Below are 12,567 nucleotides of genomic sequence, written 5' to 3'. Positions count from 1 at the left end.
GGAGTTAGTTCCTGAGACCGGATTTTGCTGAATATCTCAATGTCCAAAGGCTACGAGGCTTGCTGAATTATACCCTCACGCTGTCCTATAATATAGACAGCACCTTGCTCTGGTGAGTGTGCATTTCATTCACTGTTGGTGGATACATCAACGTTTATGAACCCTTTTGTATCATCTGCACTGGGATTTATTCATGAACTTTATTACATCTTATGAATGAATTTTTATGATATAATTTGGTATATTCTCCTAACAGTGATTATTTTGGCTGTATTTTACTAAGTATAATTTTTCTGAAGCGCAGCAAAACCCCCCCCCCTTTTTTTTTCTTTAAATTCAAAAGCTTGACAACCATCTCCAACCGGTGAAATATTATGAACAGATCAAGAGAGAAAGTGGCCCTGAAATGTTTCCTGAAGATTAACAAGTCAATGGATCAAGTCCACCTGAATGTGACTAATGGGCCATACACACTATAAGATTTTCTGAAGACTTTTTCATTTAGACTTACCAAAACCATATAATATGAGGTCAAACCTAAACACTTTCAATTTGTATGCAATCTGGCAGGCCCTTGCACTACATAGAAAAGGTAAATCTGAAGGAAAAAGTCTTCAATAAATCTTATAGTGTGTATGGCCCTTAACTAACTAGCTATATGATGAGCTGGATAAATGAGAACCTTTACCGGATTTTGTTGGGTGTTACAAGCCCAGAAAACCCAGCTTCTGTATAAAGACTATGAATGGTGCATATTTTCTCCAGTTGCACACAGCAGATTTATATGTGGTGTTTTAAAATAACAGATGGATATGTATTTTGTGCGCGACACAAGAGTAAATATATACAGCATTGTAATAGGTATAAACAACCCCCGGTGACAATGCTGTCTTATTTATTGCATTATAAAGCTGGAAGCGTGAAGTGTTCCCCATGGCACATTATTAATCAGACTGATACAGAGCCCACTTACCAGAGGGAGGGGGAACCTTACCTCAGTTCTGTTTTAATTTCTTCGTAATCTGACTGACTTTGTAACTTTTCCTCCAGTTTCTATAGGAAGAATAAGAAAGGCAGGTCATGAGATTACAAGTGCTCTGGAGATGGACAACTATTGTCTGGCCACTACCTGTTACAAATCTGTCTGCAATGTTTTACCATGTTTAAGCAGCGCAATCATCATTTTTACGCTGTAAAGCACAGACTCCGGGTTTCTGCTCATGGCAATGCGCGTTTGTGCTACTCGAGATGAAGATAAGAGCTTTTAGTAAACACTGAATGGAACAGTGATCAAGACAATACGACATGTTCTGCTGTCTTTCTTTCACTGTTCACCATAATTGCTCATCTCCATTGCTCAACAATTCCGTAGGGAGAAAACAACCAGATACAATGTATTTAGCCTCACAACTTTTTTTTAAAGATCATATAAATAAAAGGGTTCTTTACAGGGCGCTGTCATTGAAAAGATGCAATCAACTTCAAAATTAATTCTTCTTTTTTGCATGCTTGAGCAACACTATGTGCGCATAACCATCCAGCCATAACTAACAAAAACAGTGATATATTAAGGCTGGGTTCACACTGGTGCGATGCGGAAACCACAGCGATTCCTGTGCGGGTTCCTGCATCGCATCTGACTTGCAATCAGTTCACACTGCTCTCTGCGAAGAGCTGTGGGCGTCAATATAACGTTAATGACACCTCCGAATCGGTTCGTAGAACACAGTGCGAACTGTGAAATCGATTCACACCCTTGAGATCAGATTTCAGTGCGGACCAAAAAAAAGGGTTCTGCACCATTTTGGTGCGAATGCGATGCGATTTCAGGCAAACAAACTGTACGGCTGAATTCAGATCGCACAGACATCGCATGTGATGTGCACAGCAATGTGGGGTGAATCACATGGGATGTCTGGCATCACACTAGTGTGAACCCAGCCTTAGGCCCATGCGATCTGATTCCATCCGATTTCACGGTTACATTCTGGAAACCAATTTATGGGGTGTCAATAACTTTATATTGATACCCGCAGCGGTTTGCAAAGAGCAGTGTGAGCTGCCTGCTAGTCAGATGCGATGCAGGAACCCGCACAGGAATTGCTGTGGTCCCTGCATCGCACCAGTGTGAGCCCAGCCTTATACTGGATCAAACTAAGGTTTCATTCTTTCATATTATTGCACAATAGCCTAGTCCCATAATGAAGTGTGCAGTGTCACAATAAAGCTATATTGGGCTCTCCTGGAATATGATCTATTTACATGGATATTCAGTTCCTTTTATCTGTACTGTGGGCCCCTCTTCAGACCTATGCTTTGTGGTAACACATGGTAAATTGTGCATATACACAGCCAATGCAAGTGCAATACAGAGCACCACAATGCATATAACATGCATTGTGGTGTACTGCGTTGCAAATAATAAAGCAGGTGCATTTTTTGTAGTTTAAGGTGCGCCGTTGTCACATTCAAAATAAATAGGCTGCTTTAATGCAACAAAGAAATGGAAATGGCGGATTTATTTTTAAGTTATTCAAGCTATGGCTTTTTATACATCATTACAGTGCCTTGAAAAAGTATTTATACCCCTTGAAGTTTCCCACATTTTGTCATGTTACAACCAAAAACATAAATGTATTTTATTGGGATTTTATGTGATAGACTAAAGTGGCACATAATTGTGAAGGAGATGGAAAATGATAAATGGTTTTAAAAATGGTTAACAAATAAATATGTGAAAAGTGTGGCTTGCATTTGTATTCAGCCCCCCTGAGTCAATACTTTGTAAAACCACCTTTCTCTGCAATTATAGCTGCAAGTCTTTTTGGGGATGTCTCTATCAGCTTTGCAGATCTAGAGAGTGAAACTTTTGCCCATTCTTCTTTGCAAAATAGCTCAAGCTCTGTCAGATTGGATGGAGAGCGTCTGTAAACAGTAATTTTCAAGTCTTGCCACAAATTCCCAATTGGATTTAGGTCTGGACTTTCTAATCATTCTAACACGTGAATATGCTTTGATCTAAACCATTTCATTGTAGCTTTGGCTGTATGTTTAGGGTCGTTGACCTGCTGGAAGGTGATCCTCTGCCCCATTCACATGTCTTTTGCAGACTCTAACAGGTTTTCTTCTAAGATTGCCCTGTATTTGGCTCCATCCATTCTCCCATCAACTCTTGCCAGCTTCCCTTTCTCTGCTGAAGAAAAGCATCCCCACAACATCATGCTGCCACCACCACCATGTTTCACGGTGGGGAAGGTGTGTTCAGGGTGATGTGCTGTGTTAGTTTTCTGCAACACATGGTGTTTTGCATTTAGACCAAATAGTTACATTTGGGTCTCATCTGACCAGAGCACCTTCTTCCACATGTTTGCTGTGTCCTTCACATGGCTTCTTGCAAACTGCTTTTTTAACCATTTATCATTTTTCTTCCACTTCACAATTATGTGCCACTTTGTGTTGGTCTAGCACATGTGACGGGTTTTTAATTTTTTTACAGCCAAGAAAATTATTTCAGGCAGAAATATAAAAATTATTTTTGCAGTACTATTTCAGCCCTTTGACAGCTGTAGAGGTGCTCAAACATGCACAATGGGCAGAAAAGTGGTTAGCACCTTTGCCTGGCAGCACTAGGGTTGTTGGCTTGCATCCTAACCATGGCACAACCTGCACAAAGTTTGCATGTTCTCCCTGTGCCTGTGTGGGTTCCCTCTGGGTATTCTGGTTTCCTCCTACACTACAAAGACATGCTGGTAGGTTAAATGGCTCCTGTCTAAATTGGCCCTGGTATGTATAATGTATGTATGAATGTGAGTTAGGGACCTTAGATCTTAAGTTCCTCGAGTGCAGTGACTGATGTGAGTGTACTATGTATATGTAAAGCACTGTGTAAATATTCTGTGAACTAATAAGAACTAATAATAAATAAAAAAAGGAGTTATAGGCCCCTTGGCACATCTCTGCTGTGTTAGAGCTGCTGTGAGCTGAAAGTCTATTTTGCAAGACCCAACACCTTCATGCATGAGGGCCAATGTCATTTTGGATGCTACAGTCTTTTGAACCTCTAGATATACATTGTAATTTTAAAACTATACCGCAATGGCCTCTGTCTTGATAACAAGCTGCTGCTCAAGCTCTGCTATCTGATTTGACGAGGACTCTTCCAAATCTTGTATGGAGTTCTGCAGGTGTTGAATGTCTTTTAGGAGTCTTAAAATTTCCCTGTCCTTAACAGCTAAGGCTGCTTCTAGATGAGACCCAGAACACAGAGAGAAGCTTGTTTTATCCTATGGAAAAAGAGAAAACATTAAAAAGCTTGTTACCATGGTTTTGAATAATAAAGACAATTAACAGAAATTTCTTATACCATTAGATACATTAATAATCCAGTTAACTTCCCTGAAGAAATAAAAAGGCACTAAATGCCGGAACTAGCCTACTTTCATTACTGTGGAAATGAAGAGTAATGACATTTTCTGAGAACAGAAACAGTTGCCGATCTAGACAGCAAAATAACAGAAAAGTGTGGAGTATTAGCTGCATTTTCCAACAGCATTCCCATAAATTAACGCAATGTATCTAAAGTTTCGTAGTTTTTTTTAATTTGCATGTTTTGCTAAAACAAAGCACAGTCAGGTAGTTTCTGAGTTTAAAGGGGAACACCAATACCGATTTATATTGACAACACACTTGTCATTGGGTGCAACAGATTATTTGCAGTTTGTTATTTTTTTTTTTTTTTTGCTGGGAGCTGTGGCAGTATCTCTATTACAGGTTAGACATAACATACAGAAAAAATAAGACTTTTGTACTTACTATAAAATCTTTTTCTTGAAGTCTATTGAGGGACACAGGAATTGGAGATCATTTTAGATAACTGAGTTTTGTGCAGCAGCTTACAGGAGGTGGACACTGGCAAACAAAGAAAATCCCTCGAATAACCTCATCCTAGGGCCAGTGGGCTTAAGTTTTGTGAACACATTGTACATAGGGCCAATAAAAACAAAGGGGTGGGACCTGTGTCCCTCAACGGACTTCCAGAAAATCCATTGAGAAACCAAGGAATTATAAATAACCTTAGACCGGGATCCCTAGCCCCTGGAACGGTGGCCTGTTGATGACCAGGCTGCACAGCAGGAGATAAGCGGTGACCACGGGCCGCAAAAGGGCTATTACAGACCGTGGTTGTCACTCACCTCCTACTGTGCGGCCATGTCTGTGTGTCCTCTCCGGCTTCACTGCCCACCCGGCTGACAATGTCATCCAATCAGGAGAGCAGGGGGTGGGGAGAGCTGCAGATCGGAATGGAGAGCGCCTCCTGCCCCCTGTCCTGCTGATAGGATGACATCGTAGGGCAGGAGGAGGAGCTGGGAGAGGACACACAGACTGATCATAGTCTCTGCTCTGCCAAAGGTAGGAGTCCTGGAGGCAGAGCTTGGAATGGGGAAGTGCAAAACTAGAGAGGAAAAAGGAGGGGGGGGCTGCAGGGGCACTGTGATGGAGAAGGCTGTGATTGCTAGGGAATTTACAGTGCAGTCCCCTTTATATCACAGTGCCCTCTATACAGAGAAGTCCCCTTTACATCACAGCCCACCTTTACATTACAGTGCCCCCCTTACATCACAGCCCCTGTTATCTTATAGTGCCCCCTTTATAGGGCAGTCCCTCTTACATATAATGTAAAGTGACACTGTGATATAAAGGGGAGTGCACTGTAAAAGGGGCACTGTAATGTAAAGGGGGCTGTGATGTGAAGGGGGACTGTGCTGTAAATGCGGGCTGGGGACAGACTCCTTGAATAGCCTCTTCCTCAACCTGCTCCACCCCCTTCCTGATCCCTGGTAAAATTGTCTGCCGTGAGACTGGTTCTTGGTTCCAAAAAGGTTGGGAAACACTGCCTTAGACAATTGGTACGTCCAAAATCAGTCCAGCTGAGGGGTGGGTAACAGCCCTTGAGAGATCCAACGGATGTAGAAACCTTACTAAAGAATATTTAAAAGGGATAAATGTCTGAACAAGGCTAACTGAAAAATGGAGCAAAAATCGACATTCTCTCTATCAAAGAAAGGCACCAAAACAGATTCTGGTATTTATGGCTGCAAGATCTGATATTTATATGGGAGATTGACTGGGGTAATACAGCTGTACTGGCTGAAGAATGGGGTACTTCTATCTCATTAACAGATTTACTGTGTTGAAGTGGGTTCACAGAGGTAGAATTCAGAAGTTTGGACAAGCCACCTTTAAAGAATAACTCCACTACTGTTGAGAAAAAAACATTCCCCTCTGGGTGATCTACATACATTACAAGGGTTTTAACTAACTTTGTTGCAGATTCCTACCTTTTGTTATTTTGAAGAAATCCCTGTGTGTTTGTCTGTGTCCAGGTGGTAAGTGAATCTAATGAGAGTGGTTTCATAATTATCAACCAGCTGCTGCCCCTGCAGAGCTCTAATGAGGAAAACTGCTGGGTCTGCAACCCTTTAGACATGATTTCCTATTGGGAGTATCTCACCAAAAATTAAATTTTTGTTGCAGGGAACGCCTGATATCTGACTTGTATTCTAGTGCAGACTTCTAGGAAAATAAGTAGGCCAATCACACAAGCAAGAAATAATGTTCCTGGGGGATAAGGGGGGGGGGGGCTACACATTCTGTAAACAGAACACCTCCAGGTAACCATATTGCATTGGATTTTACAGAAAATTACAGTGCTGCAGATTGAAAAGAAAAATGGGATTTTGACTTACCGTAAAATCCATTTCTCTGATGTTCATTGACAGACACAGCTCCTGATCTTCTTAACCATTGGGTTATACTGCCCCCTAAAGAAGTAGGATACTACGCAGAGAAAAAGGCTGGCTACTCCTATGGGCAGTCCCAAAGGAGTATAATCCCTGTCTCTACTATAGGTACTCAGTTTTGTTACAAGCAGTGTCAGAAGAATTACAACTCCACAGAGGGGTGGGTGCTGTGTCCATCAATGAACATCAGAGAAATGGATTTTATAGTAAGTCAAAAATCCCATTTTCTCTTTCGTTCATTGATGGACACAGCTCCTCATCGTCTTAACCATTGGGACGTCCCAAAGCAGTGTTAAACATGAGGGGTGGGAAAAGAAATTCCCAAGGCTAACTATAGCCACCTAGGTAAACAGGAGCTCAACCAAAACAACTGGAGCTCACCTGAAAAAACAATACACCCTCAAAGAGGACCAGGTCCTCTAAACAGCAGCCTGCAAAACCTTGCGGCCAAAGGAAGCATCTGCAGATGCCAACACATCCACTTTATAGAATTTTGGTGGCCTTGAACACCAGTGTCACTGACGCCTGATGACGGAAGGCCCAGGAGGCACTGAGCGCTTGAGTAGAATGTGCCCTGACAGGGAAAGGAGGAACCTGACCATTGATGGAATAGGCCTGAATCACTGTCTGTCTGATCAATCTGGAAATGGTTGCAGAGGAAGCAGACAACCATTTCCGATCCCACCTGTAAGCACAAATAGTGAGTATGATTTCCTAAAAGCCCCTGTAGCTGCCAAATACACCATATTCGTCCAGACCACATCAAAGGCATGCAAAGCAATTTCCTTCGATGTTTTGGTCTGGGACACAGGGAAGGCAACACAATGTCTTTATTCAAATAAAAATCAGAGAAACCTGAGGAAAGAACGACAGACAGGGGTGAAGAACCACCTTATCACTGTGAACCACCAAGTAAGGTGAACAACAGGGTAACGCCACCCAATCTTGACAACCTGCGCGCAGAGGTGAAAGCATATCGCAATATGAAGGTAAGTGTCCTTGATGTTGATGGAGGCAAGAAAAATCCCCCTGATGCAGGGAAGCCACCACCATGCGAACGGACTCCATTCTGAACTTCTCCACCAGCACAAAGCAGTTTAGCGCCTTTAGGTACAGAATTAAATGCATCTTGCCTTCCTTCCTGGGGACTGTAAACAGGTTTGAGTAAAAAACCCTGAAAATGTTCAGAGTTCAGATAGTCGGAACCGGGACTATCACCCTTTAAAGGAAAAGGTCTTGCACCGCCCATAAAAGAGCCTGGAAGCGGACCGGGGACAGACCCACTTTGGAAGGATGAACCTTACCGGAGGGTAAGAATGAAACTCGATCTTGTAGCCAGATCGAATGACCTCCTGGACCCACCTGACTTGTATCAGGGGAGTCCACGGGTCCAGGAACCAGTAAAGACGTCCCCCCACCTCAGAAGCCCGCTCTTGACTTGTCAGACCAAGTTTGCCAGAGGAGGCCCCGGAGGGCTGAAAAAACTTCTTATGAGCCGAGAAGGAGGGCCCACGTCTACGACGAGGTTCCTTGCCCTTAGTAGCCTGCGGAAGAAAGGTTATCTTCCCCCCTGTGAGACCTTTAATGATGTCTTCCAGGGTAGCACGAAACAGGCGATCCTTGAAAGGGAAGATCAGTCAAGGCCTTTTTAGAAGTCTGGTCCGCAGACCAGCATTTGAGCCAAAACACACGCTGAAGGACCACTGCTGAAACAGAGAGCCGAGCAACTAGGGGAGCCGCATCCAAAGAGACATTACAAATAACCTGCAGCCCCTGGACCAGCTGGTCCACCAGCTTAGCAAAGGCAGGGGGAGCTACACCCTCTCCAGGTCATGGTGCAAAAGCCTAGCCCATTCGGTCAGAATCTGCGAAACCAGGGCAATGGTGAATATCGGCCTCAGTGCCGAACCAGCCAGGGTGTACAGTATATTGTGGGCCACAGCCTCCGCCTTCCTGTCAGCTGGGTCCTTAAAGGCTGGGGACTCTTCAACCGGAATCATGGTTGCTTTGTTCAATCTGGAAACCGGAGTTTCCACCACCGGTGGAACAGTCCACTTCTTAAGAAGGGACTCCACATAGGGGTGTCGCCTAGCAAAATCGTTTAGGGACCCCAAGGGGACGCTTTGGTCATCCCCACCATTTAGTAACAATTCTGTTAGGAGGGGAAAGGGAGCACCTTTTCACTGGGTGGCTTGTGAATGCTAAAGGGAACCTGCGCCTCAGCCGCAGCCCTCAGCTGCATTCTCCATCTTTAAGGTCTCATGCACAGCTACAATGTGTCCACCAGCGCTTTTTCGTACACGGTTGCAGAAGTGGAGGGATCCTCCTCACTATCTGGGGATTCAGGGTGCGTGGTTGAGGAACCCAGCGGGGTGACCCACGTCCACGGCGCCCAAATCATATTCAGGGTCTGAGGAGACAGATGAGGCAGGGGAAGGTGGGAGGCACATTTTACCAGCCCATCACCCAAAAGCCACCTCCACCTGGGACACCAAGAATTCCAGGACCGCCGTCAGTGCATGGATGGATGGATGGATGGGACCCGTAGGGCCCCGCAGCCTCAGAGAGGGGATCGGGTGGGAAGATGTGCTCCAAAGACTCCATGAGTCACCAGGGGACACCACAATAAAGTGTAAAAAGCTGCTAAGGAACAAACCCCACCGCTCTGGCAGCCCACCGGTTGCCAGACACAGAGCAACAATTGATCCTCAGAAGAGAGGGAGAAGACCCTACCAGACTCACCAACCCGCAGTAACCAGGCACCGCAGCCACCAGCAGAAACTGCATTGCACGAACAGTGATCAGGAAACTAAAAGATCAAGGAGTCAGCACCGGGGGATGAGGAGGGGCTCCCACCGCCTAAATCGCCGCTCAGAGGGTTCCACAGTCATGGCCGCTGCTATTTTTAATGGCAAACCACCGCAAAATGGTCGCCAGACTACAAAACATGGCCGCTGTGCATTAAGCACACAGGCTACAAAAAACGGCAGCCCTGCGCAGCACCACAAGGCTCCCAGGGACCCAGGAGATATCCCTAGGCCTCGAAAAATGGGACAGGAAGGAAGGGGTGCCCCTGGCAGGAGCCCCCACCTGGTACAGCCCCCCCCCCCCACAGCCGACTGCCCAGACGTCAGTGGCGCACCCCCCGCCTCCATCGCCAGCACAGCACCCTGCCCTCACCCCAGGCGGTTGACCAGGCCACCCCACAGCCCCAGCATCAGTAAAGGAGGGGGGGGGGGTGAGTGGCACCACCAGACCAATGAGGGGGGTGCCTAACGGGAAGGAGGGGAATCCAGGGGTCCAACCATCCTATGGAGGGGCCCACATCCACCCCAAAATCCTCCAGGGGAAGAGGGGGGACAGTTACTTAACATACCAGGAACCAGGTGGGCACCGCTCCAGACAGAACCTCCTCTCCATCAAAATGGGGGGCTGTTGGCCAGGAGAAACACTGTAACTCAGGCCGAGACCCGGTCGTATGCGACCTTGTGAGACGTTTAACTCTCAGGCCAGCCCCCGTCTGGTGGGGCTATGTCGCGGCCGACCTAGCGTGGAGCTGAGGTCTGTGCACACTCGCTGGCCAGACTGTGGTGACCACTGGATCTAGATTATCCAGCCCGTCGCCCAGTCCGGCAGTTGATTGTAGATCTCACAGGAAAAAATCCAGGAGTAAAAAATTCTATCTAAAAAGAAAAAATTGCCAGGACCAGAGATCCCAGCAAGGAACTAGGTCCTTACTCAAAAAAAAACAGAGTACCTATAGCAGAGCTAGGGAGTATACCCCCTAGGACTGCCCATAGGCATAGCCAGACTTTTTTTCTGCCTAGTGTCCTACTCCTGTAAGGGGCAGTATAACCCAATGGTTAAGAAGATTAGGAGCTGTGTCCATCAATGAACGAAAGAGAAAGGTAATTTTTAATAACATTCAATTACAATATGACTTAAGTCACCATTATATACGCTGTATTTTTTTTTTTATTTGCTATTTTTTTCCCCAGGAAAGTGGAGTTACCCTTTGAGTGTATGACCAAAGAGATGCCTTCCCTCCAAGGTCAAGTAAATAAGTACATTTTTAAATACATGTTTTACATCCCAGGCAGGTAGTCAACGTTTCAAACGCATATAGACACCAAACTAGGAGGCCATTTTAACTGAAGTGGAGGGCTGCAGGCAGTTGCTCAGCAAGTTACAAAGCTTGAGGTTCTTGTTCAGTTATGGATGAGTCCCTCCTAATAAATGTTATGCATTAAGAAATGGTTTCACCAATTAAAGTCACCACCAACAGAGGACGAAGAGTTGTTCCAGTGAATCCAAACTGACATTTCCATTGTGAAGTCCGTAAAGGAAAAGGTGTCATCAATCATTGTGACGAGATGTCTATTAAAGTGAAGAACTGCAGAGTTCACAAAAAGTACAGATAATTTGTCAAGGAATTCCCTATCAAAGGGAAAATGTTTCATCACATCATCAGGGTGAAGCCACGATAGCATAGGTTGTTCCCAGACCTCAAAGAGGAACTGTTATAGAACAGAGAATATAGGTAATGTCTTTGTGTTAACAGAACTGGAGAAGACCCTCTAACTGGTACAGCAGATGGTACAGTTTTCTAGATGGAGTGGAAAAAACAGTTTGCATATCAGAGTTAGAATGTTCAAAAACAGTCCTATATGAGTAGGCTATGAAGGTACTCAGTGTCAGTCAGAAATAATGATAGGGACCTCAGACACTCTGAAAATTTAGATTTAAGTAGGGTCAGAACTAGATTCTGCCACAGATGGAGTTTAGGCACGAACTGATTGTCTGCAATGAGGATCATAAAATGCTCTTAAAACTTAACCAAATGTTGACAAAGTCTGTTAACACCTAGAGGGTTCTCTTTTCTTCCTCCACCCTCCCCCCTTCTTCCTTTATCCTCAAGTCTCCTGTTCTGCCCCTACTACAGCAATATGTTTCCATTACCCTCTACAAACACACACAGACACACCCCGCTACCCCCCCTCCCTATTTCACATGTATATATACATGTACACACATGCTAGGGCCAATTTGGACAGGAACCAATTAACCTACTAGTACGTCTTTGGAATGGGAGATGAAGTTAGCGTACCAAAAAGGAAACTCACGAAAGCATAGGGGGAACATGCAGACTCTATGCACATAGTGTCCTGGCTGGGATCTGAACCAAGGAACCCAGTGCTGAAATGCTTAGACACTGTACTTTCATCTTTATGCCCTCATTTTGTGCTATGGTCAACAATCTTTACAAATGTTACTACACAATACTTCATTTTACTTCATAAATTAAAACTAAATATTTTTGTCCATAAGAGGAGTGGACGTTTGGGACAGATTTTCAGCAGAAGCAGTGAGTCAGTCAATAGTAAGGGAATCTAAACCTGCTTGGGGGTAAACACAGGTCTATCCTGAAACAAAGATGTTGAAAAAGGACAGACTCAACAGACCACTCTGTCTTTTCAGCTCTCACTGAGTCAGTCTCCTACTGCAAATTATTTATTTACTCAATGATGTATTTTTTCTTCTTCCTTCTAGTTTTCCAGGAAACTGGAACACAAACTTACAGCAGAATTCAGTGTGGCGGATCCTGGTGGAGAACAGCAGGTCAGTCTAATGGAATTATTTACAGATGATAATTGCTCCCTGAGACTCTCAACCTCTCTCTGAGCAGCTTCTGCTCTCTGCAGAAGAAAGAAAGCATTGTTATACAAGCTATACATCATTGGATTAAAAAATAATATATGTGGGCTGA

The 12,567-nt window shown here is 44.6% G+C and overlaps 1 protein-coding gene across 5 annotated transcripts in view; it reads right to left on the bottom strand.

The window, feature by feature from the left end:
* CUX2 (cut like homeobox 2) overlaps window positions 1–12,567 on the bottom strand; it is a 711,333-nt gene that overhangs the window by 67,259 nt on the left and 631,507 nt on the right. For all 5 annotated transcript variants that reach the window (XM_082244161.1, XM_082244162.1, XM_082244165.1 and 2 more), the window contains 3 exons: window positions 12,380–12,496; window positions 4,092–4,283; window positions 995–1,053 (listed from right to left, as the gene is read on the bottom strand). In XM_082244161.1, the coding sequence (XP_082100287.1) occupies window positions 995–1,053; window positions 4,092–4,283; window positions 12,380–12,496 (368 nt within the window). The remainder of the gene's footprint in view (window positions 1–994; window positions 1,054–4,091; window positions 4,284–12,379; window positions 12,497–12,567) is intronic.

This window comes from Pelophylax lessonae (assembly GCF_965119305.1).
Source record: "Pelophylax lessonae genome assembly, chromosome: 1".
Classification (NCBI taxonomy): domain Eukaryota; kingdom Metazoa; phylum Chordata; class Amphibia; order Anura; family Ranidae; genus Pelophylax; species Pelophylax lessonae.
Note: the sequence above shows the minus strand (reverse complement) of the source record. Positions and strands in the feature narration are given on the sequence as shown.